The 24,895-nt window shown below is 70.3% G+C and overlaps 2 protein-coding genes across 2 annotated transcripts; both read left to right on the top strand.

The window, feature by feature from the left end:
- Nucleotides 1–804: 804 nt before the first annotated feature.
- On the top strand, nucleotides 805–6,091 carry OGFR (opioid growth factor receptor). The gene is made up of 7 exons (XM_051829431.3): nucleotides 805–1,021; nucleotides 2,128–2,196; nucleotides 2,511–2,589; nucleotides 3,577–3,655; nucleotides 3,949–4,015; nucleotides 4,356–4,504; nucleotides 4,856–6,091. Exons 1-7 carry the CDS (start codon nucleotides 881–883, stop codon nucleotides 5,847–5,849), a joined length of 1,578 nt encoding a protein of 525 aa, XP_051685391.1. The 5' UTR covers nucleotides 805–880; the 3' UTR covers nucleotides 5,850–6,091.
- A 1,551-nt stretch (nucleotides 6,092–7,642) lies between these two features.
- COL9A3 (collagen type IX alpha 3 chain) lies at nucleotides 7,643–24,192 on the top strand. Its single transcript, XM_051829429.3, has 32 exons — nucleotides 7,643–7,772; nucleotides 8,143–8,211; nucleotides 8,787–8,822; nucleotides 9,122–9,193; nucleotides 9,731–9,784; nucleotides 10,629–10,664; nucleotides 12,416–12,439; nucleotides 12,596–12,649; nucleotides 12,896–12,949; nucleotides 13,176–13,217; nucleotides 14,304–14,360; nucleotides 14,620–14,673; nucleotides 14,981–15,034; nucleotides 15,232–15,285; nucleotides 15,479–15,532; nucleotides 15,730–15,783; nucleotides 16,093–16,146; nucleotides 16,548–16,601; nucleotides 16,693–16,746; nucleotides 16,957–17,001; nucleotides 17,094–17,147; nucleotides 17,262–17,315; nucleotides 17,708–17,761; nucleotides 17,833–17,904; nucleotides 18,677–18,712; nucleotides 19,114–19,158; nucleotides 19,669–19,701; nucleotides 19,908–20,054; nucleotides 20,200–20,254; nucleotides 20,479–20,661; nucleotides 22,560–22,637; nucleotides 23,550–24,192. The coding sequence occupies exons 1-32, from the start codon at nucleotides 7,707–7,709 to the stop codon at nucleotides 23,738–23,740; spliced, it is 2,043 nt and encodes a 680-aa protein (XP_051685389.1). The 5' UTR covers nucleotides 7,643–7,706; the 3' UTR covers nucleotides 23,741–24,192.
- The last annotated feature ends 703 nt before the right edge of the window (nucleotides 24,193–24,895 follow it).

The raw sequence follows: 24,895 nt of genomic DNA, 5'->3' as shown, positions 1-24,895 counted from the left end.
GCCACATGCGCTCCGACCCATGGGACTGCCCCAGCACCCACCTGTGCCCCACCAGAGGCCCCTGTGCACTGACTTGGCAGCTGGGCCTCAGCTGGGAAGCGTCCAACAGGCCGCTGAGGCTCGGGGCCAGCCCGCTGCCCTGGCCACACGGGGAGTCCTGGAGGAGCGGCGGCTCCCACAGGAGGTCAGCTGCGGTGACAGGTGCCATGGGCAGGGGCCCTCGGCTGCAGTAGCCACAGCCCCAGGCGGCCAGGGGTCCCAGCCAGTGACGCAGCAGTCCTCACGGCCCAGCCTGGGTTTTGCCTGAACTTGGAAAACCCAGGAGGCGGGATCCCAGAGTTGCACCTTGCCTGGCCAGCCGCCCGCCCCGCGCGCCCGGCTCCCATTTCACCTGCCCAGCAGAAGTCAAGGTCAGAGGTTAAGCCCGGGGCCGCAGTGGCTGGGGACTTGAGTGACCTGTCCGCAGGTGTGACGAGAACCGCGACCACGCGGAGGCCCTGAGACGGCGTGGGCGGACCTTTCCCGGCGCTCCCGCCTCTGAGACCCGCTCCCTGGAGTGCGCACTCGGGAACTGTCCGGCGGGGGCACGCGATGCGGTGCGGGGACTCCGACACCCGCGGCCGGGCGGGGGCGTGCGGCGCGGTGCGGCGGCTCCGACACCCGCGGCGCGCAGCCCACAAGGTCCGGCCTCCCCCCAGCCCCCGCACAGCGCCTTCGGGGCTACCCTGGCACGCGGGGTCGCGGCGGGCGGAGGATTCCCGCGCCTCCGAGGGGCGTCCCCGAGGGCGGGGCCGGGCCCGGGGCCGCCCCCCGCCCCGCCCCCGCGCTTCCTCCGCTTTCACTTTCGCTTCCGCCCGAGCGGGCCCCGCCGCCGCCGAGCATGGACGACCCCGACTGCGACTCCACCTGGGAAGACGACGAGGAGGACGCGGGGGACGAGGAGGACGAGGACGCGGGGCGCGACGACGCGGAGGACGAGGACGCGGGGGAGCTCCGGGCGGCCCGGCCCGGCGCGCACCAGGTGCGGCCCGGGGAGGCTCCGGGCCCCCGGGGGCAGAGGCCCCCCTCGGCCGCGCCGGGGGCCCCCGAGACTCCGGCCTAGGACAGGCTGCGGAAAGCGGGGCTAGCCCTGGGACCGCGGCCGGACCGGGTCTGTGTGTGCGTGACGTCGGAGCCGTGCGCGCGTGACGTCAGGGGTCGGGGTCGGAACGTGGCTGTCCTCAGAGCCCCAGGCGGGGCCGCGGTCCGTGAGCGGGTCCCGCAGCCCGACCGCCTGTGGTCACCACGGCCGCCGTGGCCTCTGTGCGCTCTGCTGGGCACAGCCGCCCCTCTGCGGGTGCAGCGCCGCGAGCTCCCGGGGTTGGGCTGGGGGTGGCGTCCCCGGCGGCGGTCAGCGCGCGCCGGTGGTGCTCGGCTCTGCGGCGGGTCCCGCGCGGTTGCCCAGAGCGTCCGCTCCCCGCCCGTGGTCTCGGGATGGGTCCTCCAGCTCCACTCTGGCCCGCGGTGGTCAGGCAGAGCGGCCGGAGGACCTCCGACCTCGTCTGCCCCGATCTGGACCCTGGCCAGGGGCACTTGTCGCCCTCTGCACACAGAGGGGAGTAGGGACCGCCGGCGGGCGGGGCCGGCCGCCGAGTTTCGGTTTCTCAGCAGCTGGCCCTGGTGTCGGCGGAACCAGGAACGAGTTCCGGCGTCCAGACGTTCCTCCGGGGCCTGGGGCCCCAGCGTTTCCGCGGAGGGCCGCCCCGGCCCCTGCCTGGGCCCCAGCGTTTCCGCGGAGGGCCGCCCCGGCCCTGCCTGGGCCCCTTGCTGCCCTGCGATCACCGCGGGGCTCACCCCCACCCCGCCCCCGGCCAAGGAGGTGGGTCAGGACTGGCCCCCCCTGTCCCGGGTGTTTGGCTCTCCTAGCGGGAGGCTGAGGGGCGTGGTCAGCCTGGGCCAGGAGTCCCGAGGTGGGGGCGCAGCCTCGCCCTGGCTCTGGCAGCTCCTCTGTGCAGGGATCCCACGCACCCTCTCGACCCAGCTCTGCCCACTGGGCCGTCCTCCCCGAAAAAGTATCCATGTGGGGGCACAGCAGCCACAGCCTCTGTGCCCTCTGCAGGGGGCCTCACCCTTCTCTCCTCCCCTCAGTCCAGGACACCCCGGCCCCGCAACTGGCGAGCCATGCAGGACATGTGCAGGTACCGGCGCCACTACCCGGTAGGTACCGCCCCGGCCCCCCGCACCTCTCCTCAGAGTGCCTCGGGGCCCCGTGTCAGCGGTCAGGTCCCAGGGAGATGGGGGGACGTGGGTCCCACGAGGACGCCCCACTGTGCCAGCAGCCCGCACCCCAGCCTCTCCCCGCGGCCCCCTTTTCAACCCCAGGCTGCCTTGGGGCTGTAAGACGGGGGTCTCCCTCCCTGCGCCGCCTGGTGGGGCCGTGAGGGTGGCTGCCAGGGGTCAGCCGGGAGCCCCGCCCCCAGTGCACACCTGCTGCTGCCCGTCCCTGACCCTCTCCTCCTCCCGCTTTCTAGGGTCTGGTGGAGCGAGACGGCAATGGTGACATGCCCAACCTGAGCTTCTACAAGAACAAGATCTGCTTCCTGCCCAACGGTACACACCCGCCTCCTGCGGGGCTCCCTTGCCCCTCCCGGGCTGTCCCCCAGACCCTGGCTTCTTAGGTAGCTCCACAGTGCCCCCTGCAGGCGGCTGGGGGACTCCAGGGAAGGCCGGGTCGGGGCTTAGTGAAGTCAGAGGCCGGGCCCCGGCCCCGGGGGATCTCTGCGGTGCTGGGTGCTGTGCGCTGCCCCGAGACCCAGGGCGTGTAGCCTGGCTGGGAACCAGGCACGCGCGCGCTCTCTCTTTCTCTTTTTAAGATTTATTTGAGTGGCCGGCGCAGTGGTGTGGGAGGTAAAGCCTCCCATATGGTTGCCGGTTTGAGTCCTGGCTGCTCCTCTCTCTCTAACTCTGCCTTTCAAATAAATATTTTTAAAAAGATTTTGTTTATTTGAAAAGCAGAGTTACGGGCGAGGGGGTGGTCTTCCATCTGCTGGTTCACTCCCCAAACGGCCGGAGCTGCGCTGATCCGGAGCCAGGAGCTTCCTCCAGGTCTCCCACCCACGCGGGTGCAGGGGCATAGGCACCTGGGCCATCCTCCGCTGCTTTCCAGGCCACAGCAGGGAGCTGCATTGGAAGTGGAGCAGCCGGGACTCAAACCGGCGCCCATAGGGGATGCCGGCACTGCAGGCGGCTGCTTTACCCGCTGCGCCACAGCGCCGGCCCCTGATGCTGGAGAGAACTTTACGGAGTGGAATGCTCTGTGCCATGAAAATGCCTGGGTTACTAGTGAGCTCTGGGCGGCTGCCGGAGACCGCGGCCTGCACACGGCTCAGTCCTGGGCGCGGGCGGCTGCCCCTCCCAGGCGTGGCGGTCTGGGCTGGGGTCTGTGTGAGGCTGAGCTCTGTGGCCGAGAGGCTGTGCAGGGGGAGGTGGCGAGGCCAGGTCCTCCGGACGCCCCCAGGCCCCCTCTGCGTCGCCCCAGTGGGGAGGGGAGGGGCGGGGCGGGGCGGGGCCGCCGGCTGACTCGTGCCTGGGCTCTAGGCTGCCTGATCGAGGAGTTTCTTCAGCAGTGGAGGAGCCGCTACAGCCTGCTGGAGGACAACCACTCCTACATCCAGTGGTGAGCGCGGGGGCTCTGCCCGGCCTCGGTGCTCCGCCAGTGGGGGAGGGCGGGGCTCCACAGCGTCCGCCCTGGGCTCGCCGCCTGGGAGACGCTGGCCCTGCCCTGAGCGCGGCCTGCCAGGCCCCCTCGGAGCCTCCCCGCAGGCTGCATCGGGGATAACTGCAGCCGTGAAGACGGGGAGAGAACCGGAAGCGGAGGCCGGGCCCCTCCCTGACGGGCCGTGGCCGTGTTGGCTGCAGGAGGCCTGGGGGGGCCACTTTCTGTCATTTACGGGGCCGCCCTGCCCGCAGGCTGTTTCCTCTGCGGGAAGCAGGAGTGAACTGGCACGCGAAGCCCCTCACGCTCAGGGAGGTGGAGGTGAGCTCGGGCCGGGGCAGCTGGGGAGGCCTGGGCTGGGGACAGGGCTGGGGCAGCTGGGGAGGCCTGGGGTAGCTGCCCCTGCCCAGGGCCGGGCTCACACCTAGCCCGGTGTTTGGGGGCCCCTGGCGAAGGCCTCTGGGGTAACGGTCTTCTGTACAAGGTGGTCCCCCCTGCCGCCCCCGAGGCATGGAGAAATCCGACTTTCTGAGACCGCCCGCTCCCCAGCAGGAGGGAGGGCGGCGGTCTCTGTGGTGTGGCTGCACAGGGCCGCGAGGGTCGCCGGGGAAGGGGCTCCCGTGGCACCCCAGTGGCCTGAGCCTGGGCGGGTGTTTTCCAGGCATTTAAAAGCTCCAAAGAGGTCAGGGAGCGGCTCGTGCGCGCCTACGAACTCATGCTGGACTTCTACGGGATCCAGCTGCAGGACCGGGACACGGGCGCCGTGTGCCGGGCGCACAACTACCAGAAGCGCTTCCAGAACCTGAACTGGTGAGGGGAGGTCCCGCCCCTGGGGGTGGCAACTTGAGGCCTGTCCCAGGGCGAAGCCAGAGCCGGGGCATGGGGCATCGGAGGGGCCACAGCTCCTCTGGCCTCTCCCAGCGGGGGGAGGGGGCGGGGGGGGCGGGGAGTCGGGAGTCGCGGGGGTGGGGCGGTGAGGGGCGGGGGGTGGAGTCGGGAGTCACCGTGGGGGGCCGGGGCTGGCCCCCTTCTGGGTGACGCCCCACTCCTGTGCCCAGGGCCCTCGCCCACTCTCTGGGGTGTGGGGTGAGGGTCCCCCCCGCCCCCCAGGGAAGGGGCCTGGCAGGCCCCGCCCACCACCCCTCCCCCTCCCCCTCGCAGGCACAGCCACAACAACCTGCGCATCACGCGCATGCTCAAGTCGCTGGGCGAGCTGGGCCTGGAGCAGTACCAGGCGCCGCTGGCGCGCTTCTTCCTGGAGGAGACGCTGGTGCGCCGCGAGCTGCCGGCCGTGCGCCAGAGCGCGCTGGACTACTTCGTGTTCGCCGTGCGCTGCCGGCGTCAGCGCCGCGAGCTCCTGCACTTCGCCTGGGAGCACTTCCGGCCGCGCTGCCAGTTCGTCTGGGGCCCGCACGGCAAGCTGCGCAGGTTCAGGCCTCTCGCGCCGCGGCCGGCCCCGGGGCAGGCAGAGGGCGGCCAGAGCCCCGAGCAGGGCCAGACCTGCGGGCCGGACCGGACAGGGGTGGGGGACGGGGAGGCCGAGAGTCCCCCGGGCGCCAGCACCCTGGAGGGGGAACCTGAAGCCGAGGCCGGGGACCGCGGGGAGGACCAGCCCGAGCCCCCCAGCCCCAAAGAGACCAAGAAGAGGAAGTTGGAAGCCAACCGGCAGGAGCGGACCCCGGAGGAGCCGGGCCCGCAGGGCGCCTCCGACGTGGAGAAGGTCGCCCAGAACCTGGAGGGCTGCGCGCTGAGCCAGGGCGGCCAGGAGCCGGGGGACACCGAGCAGCCCTGCCCCGGGCCCCCAGGCGCGAGGCCTGCCGAGACCAGGAAGCGCAGGAAGGTGGACGGGGGCGCCCAGGCGCCTGCCCCGGCTGCACCCTCCGCCCCGCAGGGGCGCCCTGGCGCCGGAGCCAAGGCGGAGGGGCCGGAGGAGCCGGAGGAGCTAGAGGGGCCGGAGGAGCCGGAGGGGCCGGAGGAGCCGGAGGAGCTAGAGGGGCCGGAGGAGCCGGAGGGGCCAGAGGAGCTGGAGGGGCCGGAGGAGCCGGAGGAGCCGGAGGAGGGAGCCCAGGGCTGCCTGTCGGAGAGCTCTGGCCAGGGCACGGCGAGAGACGCCGAGCAGGACAGGGCTGGGGCGGAGGAGCCCTCGGAGCCATGAGGAGTGGACCCGGCCGGACAGGAGGAAGCTGGGCCCAGCCACGGGAGTGGAAGCGCCCGGTGGTGGCCAGGACGGAGCCGCTCAGGGAAGGCCACGGCCTTGGGGACGCCTCTTACCTCAGCTTCCCCCTTCTCTGCGACCCCCATCTTTTGCGTGGACCCTCGGGGGTCGGGGTGGGGTGGCTCCTGTTTTCCTACTCTGGTGCCGAGGGAGGCCTTTTCCAAATAAACAGTTTACTTGGAGCCTCTGCTGTCGCCTGCGGCCCGGCTTGGGGGGCTTCGGAGCGGGGAGCCCCTCTCTGGACTCCTCCCTCCCTGGTAGGTGCAGCCTTGCTTTGCCCAGACGCCGCCCACCCCTCAGTGTGCACCCCGCGCTGGGCTCCATCCGCCCTGGCAGGTGCCCCTGGGGCCATGCCCCGCCAGGATGCCAGATTCTCCACCAGGGTGTCTGCATCACTGGGCGGGGGCCTGTGTGGGCCTGCGGGCAGAGCAGCAGAGGAGGCCGGGACACAGACAGAGACGGCTGGGGGAGGCCGGGACGCTCATTCCTGAGCCATGGCAGGGGCGCACCTGGGCTGGGGGGCCCAGCGCTGGCTGGGGACAGGGGTCTCGTAACGCTGGCTCCTCAGCCTGTGGGTGCACCAGACCCCGGTGCCTCCACTCTGGCTCGGTGCCGGGGTTCTGCCCCCGGGCAGGGACTGGGCGCTGAGGTGAGCCGGGCACTGGTCCCTCCAGCAGGGTCCGTTGGGCTGTCTGGCTGACCATCAGGGGCCTCCGGGGGGACAGAGCCCCTCAGCGCCTGCCCTGCCCTCCAGCTAAGAGGCTGGTGCCAGTGGGGCTGGACCCTGATGGGTGGGTTTTGTGGGGGCTGATGGCGGGGGAGGGTGAGTGAGGTCTCAAGCGCCTGTCCACCCGCCGAGCGCTGGCCACACGGTTAGTCCAGCAGGAGCCCTCGCTGGCCTGTGCTGGCCGTGGCTGCACAGGGCCAGGCCGGATGGGCTGAGGGGCACTGGCCTCACCTCGTCTGGTCCCAGGCCTGGTGTGGGGGTGGGCTGGCTGCCTCCCCACCCGCCACCAGTCTTCTGAGACTGGGCTGGGAGCTTCGTCCCCGCCCCTCCTGATGCGATGCCCACCGAGGCTCCTGCCCACTCCCTGGTTGGCGACCTCAGGAGGTCAGTGCCACTGTCCTCACTCCTGTCCCGCCCCACTGTATCACACTCAGCTTTGGGGGAGGGGCCTGGGATTCTGTGCATTGGGGAGCTGTAGGGGACCTACAGGGTGCCCCCCGCCTGCCCAGGAGGTGTCCCTCGCCTTGGGGACCTGGTACCCCCTCAGGAAGGGGCCGAGCTTGTGAGAAGGGGGTGGGGGTCCTGACAAATCCCTGGGGCCGGAGCAAGGCGTGGCTTCCTCCTCCAGGGGCCAGGACCTCCATAAGGCTGTGGCCCTCGCCACTGGCGCCGACGTGGCCACGCCATGTGGTACAGCCCGGGCTTCGTGGGCAGGGGATCCAAGGGGTCCCAGCCTAGCAGCCACAGAGCCTTTGCCAGGGCGCGGCCTGGGGGTCTCCCTGGGCTGGGGGTGGGGCGCACGGCTCACAGGAGCCTTGTGTGCGGCCGACGTCCGGAGAAAAGGTGTCTGTCTGCCCCGCCGCGAGGTGCGTAATTTTAACTCCCCGGCTGGCCGCGAAGACGCCGCCACCCGCTCCCCCCGCCCGCCCAGGGGCGGCCGGCTGAATGGGGGGCTTGTGCGCTCGGCCCCGGCCCGCCCCCGCCCCCGCCCGCGGCCCCACCCCCGGCCCCGCCCCCCGCGCCGCCGACCCCGTGCGGCCGCGCCACGGGCGCTCAGAGCGAGCGCAGCCATGGCCCGCGCGCCCGCCCTGCTCCTGCTGCTTCTCGGGCAGCTCCTGGCGGCCGCCGCGGCGCAGGTGAGCGCGGGCTGCGGGCCGGCCAGGGTCTCGGATCTGCGGCCGGGCCCGGGCCCGCCGCCCCTGACCCCGGGACGCCCGCGCAGCCTGGCTGCCCGCGGCCCGCCTCGCCGACGGCGCGGCCCGTGAGCCCCCGGACGCCGGGATGCTGCGGGGAAGAGTCCGGGCCAGGGTCGGCCGCTCCGGAGCCGCCGGCGGACAATGTCCTCTTTGTTTCCGGAGGCTCCCCGCGGGCCCGGCGCAGCTGCTCCCCGCCCGGGCGTGGCGACGGCCGCGACCCAAGGCTCGGGGGTCTCTGGGGCGGGCGGGGGTCGCGGGTCCCGGAGCTGCTCGAATGCGGGAGCTCTCCAGCGACGCTTCTCCGTTTCAGAAAACCGGACCGCGAGGGCCCCCCGGCCCCCAAGGGCCACCTGGGAAGCCGGGAAAGGATGGCGTCGACGTGAGTTTGGGATTGGGTCGGGGGTCCTGGGTGCCGGCTGCTCCCCCGCCTCCCGGAGCGCTCTGTGGCTGGGTTGTGGGCCCCGAGGGCTCCCTGCTGTGGGTAGACGGCTCTCAGGGTCTCTGTGGGGCGCAGCTGAGCACCTGTTCCCTGCCGCCGCCTCCTTACCTGAGCAGTGCCCGACCCTGCCTCAGCCTCCCCCATCTCCACTGGGCTGTGTCCAGGGCCCCGTGTAGGACCCCGGGCCTCAGCCTCCCCCTGACTGTGAAGTTGGTGCAAGGATTTCAGGCCTGATGCTGGCCACGGGGGCGGGGGCTGGGGGTCTTCCTGGAGGAGGCTGCCCTCAGGCAGCCTCTGAAGCTCCTGGGGTCCTGTCCCAGGAGCTGGCCCCCACGCTGCCGGCCCATCAGTGCAGTGACCGGTGGGTCCTGGCAGGAGCCAAGGCCCCACCTCCTCTGACTGGACACAGGGGTGCAGCTAAGGGGCCGGGGCAGGTCTGCCCATCCTGTCCCCTGGGCTGGGTTCCCGTGGGGTGGGATTTTCTGGGGTCACAGTGGGCATCTCTCCCTGTGCAGGGAGAAGCTGGTCCCCCCGGTCTGCCTGGGCCCTCGGTGAGTGTCCCCCGCCGTGGCGGGGAGGGCGGGCCCAGACAACAGAGGGTCATTGAGCACAGCGGCCCTGGGTCTGGGAGCAGGGGCTGGAGCCAGGAGGGGGAGGGGACGTGTCTCTGGGCAGGGTCTGGCTTGAAGCTTGCTTTGGGCCGGTGCCCAGGCAGCCAGGCAAAGGGAGCGGAGCAGCCCCGCAGTCCCCCAGACAGGGCCCCGGCAGCCCTCAGCTGGGGCGACTGTCCCGGGGCTGGGGCCGTGGGGCCGGCTGCTCCCTCACACCGGTCCCCTTTGTCCCCACGCAGGGACCCAAAGGGCTGCCAGGGAAGCCGGGGACGCCGGGCGAGGCCGGACTGCCGGGGCTGCCTGGAGTGGATGTGAGTGCCTGGCCCCGCCCCCGCCCCGGCCCTGGACGTCCCCTGGGGCCCGGGACCCCCTCCAGCTGTGCCCACCCCAGCAGGACCCCCGGCACTGACGGCCACCTCCAGAATCCCACAGCGAGGGTCTCGTGGTCGCCACGCCAGCCCCCAGCGCTGGCTTGTCTGGGAGCCAATTCCCATTGGCGGGCTGCTCTGCCTGCCACTGCCCGTGCCCCTCCGAGCCCCAGGCCCACCTGGGCGGGCATCCGTGGGCTTGGAGCCTGGCGCTAGGGTCCCTGTAGTTTTGCTAGATGACATGAGGAGTGACTGCTGCCTGGTCCCCCGGGCCTGGCTCCAGCAGGTGCCCCCACTGCTGGCCCCCCACTCACTGCCCCCGCCTCCCCCAGACCCTAGGTGTGCACTGGGTGGACGGGGCCGGGCCTAAGGCCGAGACCGCCTGACCCCGGGGGCATCTGTGAGGTCCATGTGTTTGCGCCTGTGTGCTGTGCGTGTCCCGTGTAGCTCCTGGAGTCCTCTCCCTCCCTCCCTCCCCAGGGTCTGACTGGGCAGGATGGACCCCCTGGACCCAAGGGCGCTCCTGGAGAGCGGGTAAGTGCCGGCCCCGTGTCCAGGGGCTGCCGTTCAGAGGTGAGGCCTGGCTGGGGTGAGTAGCAGTCTGTGTCCACCTGGGACTGGCAGGATGCGCGGGCAGGGGGGCCCACGTGGTATTGCCTAGTGGTCCCGCGTGGCAGCCCTCTGTGCCCCGTCCACATCTGGCACCCAGACCGCAGCAGGCAGGGTAGGTCCATGCAGGGGGTGTAGGTGGGTGGGCAGCCCCATGCACCTCCTCCCTTGGGTGTCCCTGGGGCCCCGAGGAGGGCCACCGCCACGCGGCCTCCCTCGCCCGGAGTCTGACCGGCACAGTCACCGTCACTGTCACCGTCACCGCGGAAGCCCCGCCCGGCTTTCTTCTGTGTGGCCGCTGAGCTCACGGCTGTGCCCAGCCCTCGGAGAAGTGACCGTCCCTGTGGGGCTTCTGGGCCTGGTGCCAGGCAGCACCCAGTGGGAAGGCTGGGCGGGGGGCACGGGACGCCCCCGGGCCCCTGGGAGCTCAGCAGCTGAGCGCCACGCTCTGCGCCGGCCTCTGGTGCAGGGATGGCCATGTGTCCCCTCCTCGGGCCAGGAGCCGGCTCCTGGTGGCTCAGGCTGCTGGGCCTTGTCCCTGCTGAGGCGGCCTGTCTGGCTGCCTCCCCTCGGGGGTCCTTGCTGCTGCGCTGCTCAGCGGGGCTGTTGGGGGAGCGCCTGCGCAGTGCTGGGGCGTCAGGAGCCCCTTGGGCCTCAGCTCCCGGCAGAGCGAGGCTCCCTCCCTGCCCCCCCCCCCCGCAGTTGATTTCTCAACAGTGTTGCACGAGGGGCAGGTTCCGTGTCCCCTGATGCCCCTTTCTTTCCACAGGGCAGTCTGGGACCCCCAGGGCCGCCCGGGCTGGGGGTAAGTGCTGTCGCCTGTCCAGGGGTCTGGCTGGGCGGGGTGACCACCAGGCGCCCCCTGCTGTCCTCTTTGCAGCCCCTCCTGGGGTCTCCTAGACCAGGTGCCTGTGTCCAGGCCCCCTGCACCGTGTGTGTGTAGGGGGGTGGGCTGTCCTGTGCTCTGACCCCCATGGCCGGGCCCCCTTCCCCAGGGCCCCCTGCACTGTGGGGGGGGCTGTCCCGTGCTCTGACCCCCATGTCCGGGCCCCCTTCCCCAGGGCCCCCTGCACTGTGTGGGGGGTCTGTCCCGTGCTCTGACCCCCATGTCCAGGCCCCCTTCCCCAGGGCCCCCTGCACTGTTGGGGGGGGCTGTCCCATGCTCTGACCCCCATGTCCGGGCCCCCTTCCCCAGGGCCCCCTGCACTGTGTGTGGGGGCTGTCCTGTGCTCTGACCCCCATGTCCAGGCCCCCTGCACCGTGTGTGTGTTGGGGGGCGGGCTGTCCTGTGCTCTGACCCCCATGTCCGGGCCCCCTGCACTGTGGGGGGGGCTGTCCCGTGCTCTGACCCCCATGTCCGGGCCCCCTTCCCCAGGGCCCCCTGCACTGTGAGGGGGGTCTGTCCCGTGCTCTGACCCCCATGTCCGGGCCCCCTTCCCCAGGGCCCCCTGCACTGTGTGGGGGGGGCTGTCCTGTGCTCTGACCCCCATGTCCGGGCCCCCTGCACTGTGGGGGGGGCTGTCCTGTGCTCTGACCCCCATGTCTGGGCCCCCTTCCCCAGGGCCCCCTGCACTGTGTGGGGGGGGGCTGTCCTGTGCTCTGACCCCCATGTCCGGGCCCCCTTCCCCAGGGCCCCCTGCACTGTAGGGGGGGCTGTCCCGTGCTCTGACCCCCATGTCCGGGCCCCCTTCCCCAGGGCTCCCTGCACTGTGTGGGGGGGGGCTGTCCCGTGCTCTGACCCCCATGGCCGGGCCCCCTTCCCCAGGGCCCCCTGCACTGTAGGGGGGGCTGTCCCGTGCTCTGACCCCCATGTCCGGGCCCCCTTCCCCAGGGCTCCCTGCACTGTGGGGGGGGGGGCTGTCCCGTGCTCTGACCCCCATGGCCGGGCCCCCTTCCCCAGGGCCCCCTGCACTGTAGGGGGGGTTGTCCCGTGCTCTGACCCCCATGTCCGGGCCCCCTTCCCCAGGGCCCCCTGCACTGTAGGGGGGGTTGTCCTGTGCTCTGACCCCCATGTCCGGGCCCCCTTCCCCAGGGCCCCCTTCCCCAGGGCCCCCTGCACTGTGGGGGGGGGGCTGTCCTGTGCTCTGACCCCCATGGCCGGGCCCCCTTCCCCAGGGCCCCCTGCACTGTAGGGGGGCTGTCCCGTGCTCTGACCCCCATGTCCGGGCCTCCTGCACTGTAGGGGGGGCTGTCCCGTGCTCTGACCCCCATGTCTGGGCCCCCTTCCCCAGGGCCCCCTGCACTGTAGGGGGGGTTGTCCTGTGCTCTGACCCCCATGTCCGGGCCCCCTTCCCCAGGGCCCCCTGCACTGTAGGGGGGGCTGTCCCGTGCTCTGACCCCCATGTCCAGGCCCCCTTCCCCAGGGCCCCCTGCACTGTTGGGGGGGGCTGTCCCATGCTCTGACCCCCACGTCCGGGCCCCCTTCCCCAGGGCCCCCTGCACTGTAGGGGGGGCTGTCCTGTGCTCTGACCCCCATGTCCGGGCCCCCTTCCCCAGGGCCCCCTGCACTGTAGGGGGGGCTGTCCCGTGCTCTGACCCCCACGCTTGGCTTTGCAGGGCAAAGGCCTCCCCGGACCCCCGGTGAGTACAGGCCAGCGTCACGCGCCAGTGCCGGCCTGGGCGGGCGGGGGGGGTGGTGCTTTTGGGCTGCTCTGGCCCTGCAGAGACGGGCGCTGGCCCAGGGGGGCGCCCTCTCGCCGTGGAGCTCCCGGGGCCTCACTGGTTTGCTCTCCCCAGGGAGAGGCAGGAGCGAGCGGCCTGCCTGGAGGGATCGGCCTCCGTGGCCCCCCGGTGAGTGGAGACCCCCACATCCTCGCCCCTCACCCGGATTCCACTGGGGTGGGGGAGGGCTGGGAGGGCTGGGAGGGCTCCCTCCCCTCCCCTCCCCTCCCCTCCCCTCCCGTCCCCTCCCGCCCTGTCCCCTCCAGACTGTGGGCACAGCACGCAGCAGGAACTGGGTGCGTCTCTTCTGGGAGTGGTGGGTCACCTCGGGTGGGGGTGGGGGCTGGCGCTGCTCTAACCCCCGCCTCCCCACAGGGACCCTCTGGACTCCCAGGCCTCCCCGGCCCTCCTGGCCCTCCTGGCCCTCCCGTAAGTACTGGGCAGGCACGCACGGGAAGTCGGGACAGAGCCCAGGGCTGCAGCCAGGGCTTGGTCAAGGCCTGGGCACCCACGGCCACCCTGTCTGAGGATGGTGGCTTGTGTCACTCTGGTCGTGCAGACGGGCCAGCAGCACCTGGCGCTGGTCACATGGGGCTGGAATGAAAGGCCCCTAGGTCCCTGGGGGTGGGTGGACCTCAGTGTTTTCTCTTTCCAGGGACAGCCAGGGGTCCTCCCCGAAGGCGCCACTGACCTTCAGGTGGGCACTTGCTGCCTTTGTGCAGGGGGTTGGGGGCATCTGCCTTGGGGGTGGGGCTCCCGCCTGGGGGAGGGGTCCGTGTGGGCGGCTGCGGCACAGCCTGGAGCATCCCCCACCCCGGCCCCGAGGACACGGGCAGCCTGAGTTGCACACCGAGCTTCCTGTGGCCCCAGCGCAGCCCCGCCCGTGTTCAGCCCCAGGAGGCCGGGGCAGCTCCGCGCGCCTCCCTCACACACCAGGTTCCCGACGCGAGTCTGGGACTGGCTTCTGTCCTGACGTCTGCCTGGTCACTCCCCAGGGTCACGGCCATAGCGCTCAGTGCCGTCTGCTGGCTCCTGGCCACAGAGACTTCTGTGTTTTGTTTTTAAAGATTGATTGATTGATTGATTTGAAAGAGCTACAGCAAGGGAGCAGAAAGAGATCTTCCGTGTGCTGGTTCAGTCCCCAAACGGCCGCATCACGGGGCTGGGCCGGGCCGAGCCAGGAGCTTCCTCCAGGTCTCCCACGTGGATGCAAGGGCCAAGCACGCGGGCCATGTCCACTGCGTTCCCAGGCCACAGCAGGGGGCTGGGTCAGAAGTGGAGCAGCCGGGTCTTGAATCAGTGCCCGTGTGGGTGCCGGCGCTGCAGATGGCGGCTTCACCCCCTACGCCACAGCACCAGCCCCAGGCTTTGTATCTGCAAGGGAAAGTGTCCCCCTGGCTTCACCGAGCCGCAGGGTGGCCTGCCAGCTGCTCGCCGCACCCTGGGCCCCACGTGGTAGCCGGGTCGTGTCCTGGGAGGGAGAGCCTGGGTAGGCAGAGGTTGATGGTGCCAGCCCTGCACCCCTGCCTGGTCTCCCGGGTCAGCTGGGGAATGATCTAGAAAGCTCCATACCTTCCATGGGTTCCGGCACAGGGGAGCTGTGGCACAGGTCTAGGGCCCGGGCTCACGTCCCTCCCAGAAGCCACACAGCAGGCAGATCGGCACACGTGAAGGTGCCGCCATGGTACCGGATGGCGCGTCTCAGGTGTCCCTGGGGCTGCAGCCCTGCTGGGGGTCTGCTGCGTCAGGCTGGGAGGGGTCTGACCACTCTGCTTTCCAACAGTGCCCAGCCATCTGCCCACCAGGCCCCCCTGGGCCACCGGGAATGCCAGGGTTCAAGGTGAGTGGCCACAAGGTGACTCAGGCCGAGCCCACCTCCCCCCTGGCAGGGGCAGCCCGCCCAGCCCCCGACACAGGCCGTGAGACATCAGGATATGGGAGGCCTGGCCCTGGCTCCAGGGCTGTCCCCGTCTCATCACCGAGACTCATGCACCTGGAGAGACACCCCCCCGGGTGCCCAGGCTGGACGCTGGGCCGGCTGGCGTGCGGGCTCCGTCGGCAGCACTGCCAAGGGGCAGTGACTCTCCGTCTGCTTTCAGGGGCCGGCTGGCTACAAGGGGGAGCAGGGAGAGGCGGGCAAGGACGGCGAGAAGGTGAGGGCGGGGTCTGCTCATCTGGGTGGCTGGGGCGGGGCTGCACGCACGGACGCGCACTCGTGTGCTGGGGCTCCGCGGGGACACTCGGGTTGCAGCCTGAAGTGTCCCAGGGACGCCCCCACCTTGAGCCTGTGCTGAGGCCAGGGGGGACCACCGCGTGCGTGGCTGGGGTTGTGCCTGGCCACAAGAGGGGCCTGAGAGGGGGCAGGCTCAGGCAGACACCAGGCGCGGCCTCTGGCACTGTGGGTGCGTGACCCTGCTGCTTAGGCCTGGACCCGCTGACCACTGCTCTGTCTTGACGCAGGGTAACCCTGGCTCTCCAGGGCCCGCTGGCCTCCCAGGCACTGTGGGGCTGCAGGTGAGCCTGGGCAGAGGGGAGCCGGCAGTGTGTGTGTGGGGGGGGGGCTCGGGCTGGGGGTGGTTGGGGGTCCTGTCCTGGAAAGGCTGCTGGTACCGAGGCTGGGCCCCTCCCTCTGGGGGCCTGAGCCGAGTCAGGGGCTTCCAGGGGCCCGGGTGGGTGCAGTGCTGCCTCCATGTCCTTCTCTGTCCCTGCAGGGCCCCCGGGGAGCACAAGGACTTCCAGGGCCACTTGGACCCCCCGGGGACCGGGTAAGTCGTGCTGGCCGGGTGGTGGCCGGGTGGTGAGGATCCGGGGCCTGCACCCCCCTGGACTCCAGGTGGGCCGGGAGGGCTGCTCCCCAGCGAGGCGCCGCTGGCTCTGCCGGGGGTGGCTGCCGTCGGGCCGGGCCAGGCCCCGGCGCTCGCGCGTCTGTGAGGACCCAGAGCCCCCTCTCTCCTGCAGGGTCCTATCGGGTTCCGAGGTCCCCCTGGGATCCCAGGAGCACCTGGAAAAGCGGTACGTGTGTGCTGGGGGCGTCCCCGTGCCTCCCCCTCGTCATGGACACCTCCCCCAGCTGCGCTGCTGCTGGCCCGGTCCCAGGCTGGGCTGTCCGTGGCCCCGATGTGCGCGAGGAGTCCGACGCGGCCTCAGCCACGCTGGGCCTGGGCCTGGCCCTTCTGCTGTTTAACTGTCCCTGTCCCCTTCCTTCGCAGGGTGACAGAGGCGAGAGGGGCGCAGAGGGGTTCCGCGGCCCCAAGGGCGACCTCGTAAGTGAGACAGAATTTGGTTCTCTGGGTCCTTCCGGGGAGAACCCTCATCTGCTTCCTGGGTGGGGGAGACGGGATCTGCGGCCCTGACTGGAGGGTGCCTGCAAACCGCGGGGCCTGGCCGGGGCTCCAGGCGCCGGCGCCAGCGTCCATGCCACCAGGCGCCCTGGCGGGACGGGGTGCAGAGCCTCCCGGTGCTGTTGGGACCAGGGCGGCTGCCCCTGCAGCTCAGGATGGGGGGTGGGTGCCGCCGGCAGGAGGGTCCCCGGGGTCCCCACTGCAGCCCTTCCTTCCCCACGTGTCGTCCAGGGCAGACCTGGTCCCAAAGGACTCCCCGGAGTGGCCGGGCCTGGCGGAGAGCCGGTGAGTGCACAGTGCCGCCGCGCACCCCTCCCGCATCCTGGCCCTGCACCTGGTGGGCTCGTGGCCCATGTTCTCACAGCCCTGCTCAGGAGGGGCCGCGCTCAGTTGACCGCTCTGCCGTTGCCAGCCTGCAGCTGCCACGCCATGTCCTGGGGGCCCCTCCCCCATCCGTGCCCCTCCCCCCTCCCCTCTGGAGCTGCTGGAGCGGCCTACAGGGGAGACCCCTCCTCCTGCCACTCTCCAGCTCCAGAAATTGGAGCGAGGCCCCCGGGGGGGCCTGGCCTGTGTCCTGGGTCCGCAGGGGGCGGCCACCAAACCTGCCACCCCCGGGCCTGAGGCTGCACAGTTCTAGGGGCTGGGGGGGCTGCACCCCACCCAGAGCTTGACGTCCTCATCCCCAGGGAATGCCGGGCAAGGCTGGCCGGGACGGCGTGCCAGGCCTCGATGGCGAGAAGGTAGGTGGCTGGGGGGGGGGAGGGGCCGCAGAGGAACCCGGTGCCCCGTCTCAGCACCTGTTCCCCTCCCCCTCCATCTCGGTCCTCACAGGGAGAGGCAGGTCGCGGCGGTGCCCCGGGAGAGAAAGGCCCCGACGGGCTGCCGGTGAGTGCCCTGCAGGGGGCTGCCCGCCCAGCTGGCCCCGCCCCCTCGTGTGCACACACCTGTCCCTCGACACGGAAGGGCCAGCCCCGTGTGGGGCGTCAGTGGGGGTTCACAGAGGGCTCTGCCTCCAAGGCTGGGGAAGTGCAGGAAGCCCCTGGGGTCAGCAGGGCTGGGGGCAGACGGCCCCACTCACCCCGCGCTCTCCCCCAGGGCCTCCCCGGAAGAGCGGGGTCCAAGGGCGAGAAGGGAGAACCGGTAGGTGGCTGCTCCCGGGGGGGGGGGGGGGGCAGGCGGCTCCGCAGCCCTGGCCCCTGGGGTGGGCCGGCACCTGAAGCTGTTTTCCTCAGGGCCGAGCTGGGGAGCTGGGCGAAGCCGGCCCCTCGGGAGAGCCGGGCGTCCCTGTGAGTATCCACAGCCCTCCCCCCACGTGTGCGCCTGCCTCAGCCCTGCCCTGCCCTGCCCCGCCCCCGTGGGCGCGTCTGGACCCTGCTCCAGTGTCCCCATGCCCCCTGCAGGGAGACGCTGGCGTGCCTGGGGAACGCGGCGAGGCTGGCCACAGGGGCTCTGCGGTGAGTGGGGGGCACGGCCCCGAGCGCCCCCGGTGCCCCAGTTTGAGTAGGCGGGGAGGGGACTCGGCACGCAGATGGGCCAAGCGCCAAGGATGCCCGCATGGGACAGGGGCCTCGTGTTTTTGGTCCCTGGCCCATGCGGAGGTGGAGAGGCCACCCGTAGCCGCCGCCGGCCAGGGCCCTGGGGGAGGCAGTGCACATCAGTGCCTGGCGCAGAGGCCGGCCCGAGGGTCTGAGCTCTGAGCCTGTGCGGGAGGCTCCCCGCCTCTGTCCCTGGCCACTGGAACAGACGCGACCACCACTGCAGCGTCCACCTAGCCCAGCTAGGGAGGCAAAGCCGAGGCCCTGGGGCCCTGCCACCCTGGGCACTCACTCACGCCTTTCTCTTTCAGGGGGCCCTTGGCCCGCAAGGCCCCCAAGGGGCCCCTGGCACCCGAGGCTTCCAGGTAAGAAGGTCGGGGTGGGGGGGGCAGGTCCCCTGGGCCCAGTGGGCACTGACGCTGGGCCTCGTCCACAGGGCCAGAAGGGCAGCGCAGGAGAGCCTGGCCTTCCAGGCCCCCAGGGCCTCCGAGGTGACGTGGGTGATCGGGTGAGTGCCCCCAAGGGCTGGGCCCCGAGGTCAGAGACCACTCAGGCCAGCAGGAGGCTTACCTGCGGCTGCACACCTTGTGGGGGCGTGGTGGTGCGACCCTGCAGTCCCGTGGGGCTGGCCTGGGGGCTCTGTCTACCCCCCGCCCCCGTGGAGGTCCAGCCAGGCAAACAGCTGTAGCTGCCCCATAATCAGGACGGGGTGTGGGGTGACTCCACCCCCTGGGTGTCAGCTGAGGTTGGCTGGGGGACGGGTCCCACTGCTGTCTGAAGTCCTGGGAGTCCCAGCTCACCTCAGCTTGGTCCCTGTTGGTCTCGTGGCAGCGGTGCCATCAGGGCACAGGGGGGAGGGCAGGTCCCTGGTGGTCCCGTGTGCCTGCCTGGCTGCAGGGCAGGGACAGAGCTCTGGACACGCACGTGGCCCGGGCAGGCGCCAGGACCCCCTGCAGACAAAGCCCCGGCTGAGACAGTGGGCCCTTTATTAGCCCCCCGGGCAGGACATTCCAGCTGGGCCAGACGCTGCCAGCAACCCCGGGGCCCCAGACAGGGAAGGCGTGGCGGTGGCTTTCTGCCCTGTCCCCGCAGGGGGCGGGCAGGCCCCACACCTCAGTCTGGGCCAGGAGCTCTGGAGGGAGTGATCCCGGGCCGGGGCGGGGGCTGCCAAGGACGGCACAGATTCACAGCCGTCCAGGCAGGGTCCACCGCAGGCCTCTGAGGCCCAGGCGGGCAGCGTTCCCGTGCCGCACTAACCCAGGGCCTTCTCTCCGCCCTAGGGCCCAGGAGGCGCCGCAGGCCTCAAGGGAGACCAGGTGAGTGGGCGCAGCGTTCGGGTCAGATCCGGTCCCGGCTCTCCCAGGTCCTGCCGGCCCGTGTGGCTCTCGGCTCCCTCTTCCCCCTGCCTGCTCTGCACAGTGACAGCAGGCAGGTGCCGTGGCGGGGATGGCGAAGCAGACGGCTGCAGTCCCAGGCCCCCGGGGAACAGCTTTGGGTGAGCCGGGTGCAGGCTCCAAGCTGCGCGTGGGCCACGGCAAACTGAGAAACGCTTCCGCCATCTCTGGCGAGGCCGTGCGGGGTTCTGGGCAGAACAGCCTCCCTGTGCTAACCCGGGCCTCAGCCCGCGGGCGGCAGGGCCCAGCTCCGGGCTCTGCCCTGGGGCTGGACAGTGCGTGACGACTCTTACTGGTGGTTCTGACCTTTGGGTCTCTTTCAGGGAGTTGCAGGTTCCGACGGTCTTCCTGGGGACAAAGGCGAGCCGGTGAGTGTTGGGGAAGATGGGCGCTTGCTCCGGGTGGGCAGCTGCCCAGACAGGGCCCTCGCCCGCCCACCTGGGAGCAGTACCTGCACCGGCTGCCTTCCCCATCAGGCGTCACAGGGAGGAGGGGCCTCCTCCAGGCAGCTGGAGGGTCAGCGCTTCGGGGAGTGTTGGGCGAGGGTATGTGGTGGTCTCACCGCTTCCCTGGGGGCTACTTCCCACCCAGCCAGCGACATCTGGGTAATTCAGCGGTCAGCGCTGTGGCACTGGCTTCCCGTATGGGCGCTGGTTCCAGTCCCAGCTGCTCCACTTCCAGCCCAGCCCCCTGCTAATGCACCTGGGAAGGCAGCGGAAGATGGCCCAAGTGTTAGGGCCCTGCAGCCACGTGGGGGACCCTGCCGGAGCGCCCGGCGTCAGCCTGGCCCAGCCCCAGCTGTTGCGGCCATCTGGGGAGTGAACCAGCGGATGAAGATCTGTCTGTCCTTCTGCTCACTCTGCGTTTTCTCCTCGCAGGGTCCCAGTGGCCCAGTCGGACCGAAAGGAGAGGTGAGTGCCTGGCAGGTCCTCCCTGGCAAAATCCAGAGCCTGTGGCCTCCCGTCCGCCTCTGGGCCAGCAGCCAGGCCCCGGCACTGGCCAGATGCGGTCACGGCAGCTCGCCAGGGAGGCCTCTGTGCTGGCTGGGGCGCAGGCCCAGGGCGCAGCACCGCTCCTGGCGGGGCCCACCTCCAGCCCCTTGTCCTGTCCCCTGCAGTCCGGCAGCCGAGGGGAGCTGGGCCCCAAAGGTATCCAGGGCCCCAACGGCACCAGCGGCGTCCAGGGCGTCCCGGGCCCCCCCGGCCCCCTGGGCCCCCAGGGCGAGCAGGGTGTCCCTGGCATCACCGGGAAACCAGGAGTCCCGGTACGTCAGCTCTGCCCCGCGAGCCCCTGCCGTTGGCACCTGGTTCACCCGCAGTCAGAGCACGGGGCTGGGGGTGGGGGCAGTAAGAATGCCTCCGGGGCTGCCAGCGCGGCCCCCCGCTCACGGCCCTGGGCTGAAATTCCAGGGCAAAGCGGCCAGCGAGCAGCGCATCCGAGAGCTGTGCGGGGGGATGGTGAGCGGTGAGTAGGTCAGCCTCGGCAAGCGGGCTGTGCCCCCGCCCTGCCCACCCGCCTGTCCTCCGGCCAGGGCCTCCCTCGCTCCCCGTGACCGTCCGCCCGTGGCCTCACGGGCGGCCTTCACGACCTGGAGCCGCCTCTTTACCGCTTCCCGCACGCCCACAGCAGCTGGCCTTCGGGAAGGCTCTGCCTCGGGCACTCTGACCTGCCGCCCCTTGTCTCCCAAGAGCAAGTCGCACAGCTGGCTGCGCACCTAAGGAAGCCGTTAGCCCCGGGCTCCATCGGCCGGCCTGGCCCAGCGGGTCCCCCCGGGCCACCGGGCCCCCCAGGCTCCATCGGTCACCCAGGGGCCCGAGGGCCCCCCGGATATCGTGGGCCCCCCGGAGAGCTGGGAGACCCCGGACCCAGAGGTGAGTGTCGACTCAAGAAACAGCTGCTGCAGCCACAGGCAGACCCCAGACACCCCCACGCACGGGGAGGGACAACTCGGGCCCGTGACGACCCCACACCTGGGTGTGACCAGCCTGTGGCCTGACACGTGAGCTGTGTTGCCTCAGAGCCCCCCCGCCAGCTGGCTCACGCGTGTGGGCACGGAGGTGTCACCAGGGACTCCCGGGAGGCGGGGACCCTGTGCCCCTTTGGGACCTCACGGTGACTCCTCACGACCCTGCAGGACTAGGCTTTTGTTGAAGTGCGGTATTTTCCTTAAATACCATCAGAATGGCATCTGGTAGGAAGAGCTGATAAAAAGTGAGGTGTTACGGGAGTCCTGTGGGTCCCCCAGCTTAGCTGATTCCCCCAATGTGGCTGACTGTCCCCCAGCGTGGCCAGGTCATCCATTGTGGCCAGGTCCCCCATTGTGGCCAGGTCCCCCAGCGTGGCCAGGTCGCCCAGCATGACCAGGTCCCCCAGCGTGGCCAGGTCCCCCCAGCGTGGCCAGGTCGCCCAGCGGGGCAGGGTCCCCCAGTGTGGCTGACTATCCCCCAGCGTGGCCAGGTCGCCCAGCGTGGCTGACTGTCCCCCAGTGTGGCCAGGTCACCCAGTGTGGCTGACTATCCCCCAGCGGGGCAGGGTCCCCCAGCGTGGCCAGGTCCCCCAGCGTGGAGCGGCTGCGGGTGCTGGCTCCCGGGACTGAGCGGGCTGAGTGTGCGGGAGCAGGAGTCGGTACTGACCTGTTACAAAGCGACTGGCGACCCAGTGTGCTGCGAGACGAGACGCGCTGCTTGGCTCCAGCCTCGGCCCGGCCTCGGGTGTGACGCTCGCGGTTCCAGTGCCGAGCGGCTGGCGGACGGCGCCGAGGTGCAGCTGAGCTCAGCAGGGACGCGCGGGAGCCCGTGCCAGTGGTGCCAGTGGCGGTGTTTCACGCCCTGAGAGGGCAAGCGTGTGGAGTTCATCTTGCCCGCAGGCACCGTCTGGCCCAAATCCGGAGGCTTCCTGGGTTCTGGAAGCCTCTCCAGGTTCTGCCTGCTCAGGCCCCGCTCCAGCAGCTCCAACGGGCACCTGGACGCCTGCTGGACTCTTGGGGATAACAGTTCAGAGCACTGACCCTCCCTGGGTTCACACCCATCACACAGCAAGGGCAGACACACGGCCGGCCCGTGGAGAGCCAGACGCAGACACACGTGTGCACGCACACACGGGCTTCAAGAGGACGTCGTGCAGAGTGGAATTGTTTGATATCAAAACAATTCCGAGTCCACGCGCAGGTTTTCCATACCACACGTCCCACTAACTTCACACAGCCGGGCCGCAGGTCCAACAGGAGACCCTGCCGCTGTGCCTGGGCCCGCCCACGCCCGCCCGCTGCACGGGGCCACTGTCCCGCCTGGGAGGCCAACCTCTGACCTCCCTCCCGGTGTAACGGTGGGGGAGTGGTGGCCGCCGCGTGACCCACGCCTGACGGCGCACACGGCCGCAGCACTGAGGGTTAACCCAGAGCCCGGGGGGGGGGGGCTGCTGGGGTGAGCGCCCTCACGTGCTGACCGCGAGGTTCGCTTACCAGGAGCAAGGTTCTAGAACAGTCTGCGTGCTGCCGGCGAGCGTCGGCTGGCCCCTCTGACGTCACAAGGCGGGGTTTCCCCAGCGCTCTCACCACACGGGGGCTCCCAGGCCGGGAGGTGTGCGACCCGAGTAGTGGGGGGCCCCAGCACCCTGGGTCAGCTGTTGGGTGGCACGGTGCCTCCAGCAGAGCCGGGCTGCCCGTGGCTGGAGGCTGGGGCCTCTCTGCGGACTGTCGGGCCTGCACGGCCGGCTTCTCTGCCGGACGAGCCCCCCGCAGACACCCCAGCACCCTGTGTCCTCGCCACAGGGAGCCCAGGGGACCGTGGAGACAAAGGCGCGGCGGGCTCCGGGCTGGACGGGCCTGACGGAGACCAGGGACTGCAAGGTAGGAGGTCACGGCGCCGCACTGTAGGCGGCCCGGGGTGCGAGCGTGCCTCTTCGTAGGGAGGACGTGCCCTCCCTGCCTCCCCGGAGGCCAGGTCAGGAGCTGCCTCAAGGGTCCCCTTAGCCAAGAATGTTCCGTTAAATCTGCTTAACTGACGCCCCGGACGCCCACCAGCGCCCGGGATGAAGCAAAGGGCCAAGAGCTCCGGCCAGGTCCAGCCACCTGAGCCATCCCTGTGTGTGCAGGAAGCTGGAGTCAGGACCCCCGGGCATGGGCTTCCTCGCCAGTCTTTTTTTAAAGACTTATTTGAAGGGGGGTGGGATACATAGGTAGGTAGACTAACAGAGCTTCCATCTGCTGCTTCACTTCCTGAATGTCCACAGCAGCTAAGGCGGGACCATCTGGAGCCAGGAGCTCCATCCCGCTCTCCCACGTGGGTGGCAGGAGTCCAGGCACTTCCGCGTCACCCGCCACCTCCCAGGGCACGTTAGCGGAAGCTGGCCAGGAAGCGGAGCAGCCGACATTCAAAACGGCCCTCGAGCGTGGGACGTGGAATCCCAGGCAGCGGCGTAACCGGCTGCGCCACCGTGCCTGGCCCCCAACCAGCGGCTTCAACAGCCACACCCCAGTCCCTGGAGGGTCCGTTTTTGTAATGCCCAGCCCCTCCCCCAGTGCCCGGCTCGGGACCCTCACCTGCACCCACAGGCCTGTCCACTCCAGCTCTGCCTCCACCCAGGGCCCCATGTCCCCACCTGCGAGGCTTTCTGTCGCCTCCGTGTGGCCTCCAGGTGGACGGCAGCCCCAGCTGTAGGCGATTCCAGCCCTGGACTCGGCCACCTCCCCAGCCTCCAGAGTTCGAGTCGGAGCCGGGGCTGGGTGCCTGGCGCTGCTCACCTCCCCACTCTGTCGCAGGACCCCAAGGCATGCCTGGCGCAAGCAAAGACGGCCAAGACGGCGCTCACGGCGAGCCTGGCCTGCCCGGGGATCCCGGCCTGCCCGGGGCCGTCGGTGCGCAGGGGACTCCAGGGATCTGCGACACCTCGGCCTGCCAAGGAGCCGTGTTAGGAGGGGGCGGGGAAAAATCAGGTCCCAGAAGCTCCTGAAGTAGAACTGAACCAAGTGAGGCGGCGGCGACCACAGCTTCAGCAGAGCGTGGAGAGGGCTCCCCGGGAGCAGCGCGCCGTCGCCGGGAGCGCTGGGGGCTGGCCTGGCCTCAGTGCTGGCCGAGTGGACGCCGGGCCCCCCCCGTTCACCCGTGACGTCTTACCTCAGACGCAGGCCTGGGTGGTGACTGCCACCCGACACTCGAGGGCTGGGAGGTGTCGGGCCGAGTTGTGCACACTCCCGTGCGATGGGGTCACTCGGCAGTGTTTACACGACACGTGTGCAGGCTACGGTGCGACCCCAATAAAACGGTACGAACGCTCAGGGCGCTGGCCGCAGTCTGACAGGAAATCCGGACGGCGTCCCGGCCAGAGAACCGGACCCCACCCACAGCCGCGTGCAGACTGCACTAAAGGCTTGGTCTGTTGTAATAAAGCCACTCATTGGAAAACTCGGGTCCAAACACTGCAGTTTATTGCACATAAAATAATGACTCTCAGTGTGGAATGCGCACACTGAGCGTTCTACTGACAATATCGCTCTTACGGACGGAGTGGCTTTGCAGGGGTCTCTGGGGAGTTTATTTAGGACCGCCCCTTGCAGCACGGCGCCGTCACCAAGGGGAGCGACAACAAAGCAAATAAAATTTCCGAACTACTACTACCTAAGAACAATGTAACTTGTTCCAGCTGCTGGAGGGGCAGGTTTAAAATGTAAATGAAATAAGTAAAAAGCAAGGCACCTTCTAGGACGAAAGAAATTACACAGGATGTAACCCTTCCAGGTATCATGTTGAGGAAACATGATGCAATCAGATCACTGAAAATTACTAATTGTCAAGATGTCATCACCCCGAATGGTCTCACAGCCACGAGTGGGCTGGTGTTGCGTGCGGACTGTGGCAGAGTGTGCTTCCACGGGGCCCGGTGTTGTGTGAGACAGGCAGAGCGCGCTCTCACGGGCCACGAGTGGGCCGGTGTTGTGTGCCAGGGGAGACAGCGGCCCCGTGTGTGGGCTGGTGTGTGTGGAGACGGCAGAGTGTGCTGTCATAACATGTGTGGGCCATGTTGGAGCCCGGGGAGCCTGTGGGCCGTGCGTGGGCCATGTTGGAGCCCGGGGAGCCTGTGGGCCGTGCGTGGGCCGTGTTGCGTGCC

The sequence above is a fragment of the Oryctolagus cuniculus genome, chromosome 11 (assembly GCF_051225735.1).
Source record: "Oryctolagus cuniculus isolate XC-2025 breed Fujian yellow rabbit chromosome 11, ASM5122573v1, whole genome shotgun sequence".
NCBI lineage: Eukaryota > Metazoa > Chordata > Mammalia > Lagomorpha > Leporidae > Oryctolagus > Oryctolagus cuniculus.
This window is presented reverse-complemented; position numbering and strand designations above follow the sequence as displayed.

Excerpts from the sequence above, each read along its gene's own strand:
- OGFR (XM_051829431.3), top strand. The coding sequence starts at position 881 with ATGGACGACCCCGACTGCGACTCCACCTGGGAAGACGACGAGGAGGAC. Across the intron at positions 1,022-2,127 it reads CCCGGCCCGGCGCGCACCAG|TCCAGGACACCCCGGCCCCG; the intron begins GTGCGGCCCGGG and ends TCCTCCCCTCAG. Across the intron at positions 3,656-3,948 it reads AACCACTCCTACATCCAGTG|GCTGTTTCCTCTGCGGGAAG; the intron begins GTGAGCGCGGGG and ends CCCTGCCCGCAG.
- COL9A3 (XM_051829429.3), top strand. The coding sequence starts at position 7,707 with ATGGCCCGCGCGCCCGCCCTGCTCCTGCTGCTTCTCGGGCAGCTCCTG. Across the intron at positions 8,823-9,121 it reads CCGGTCTGCCTGGGCCCTCG|GGACCCAAAGGGCTGCCAGG; the intron begins GTGAGTGTCCCC and ends GTCCCCACGCAG. Across the intron at positions 9,785-10,628 it reads AGGGCGCTCCTGGAGAGCGG|GGCAGTCTGGGACCCCCAGG; the intron begins GTAAGTGCCGGC and ends TTCTTTCCACAG.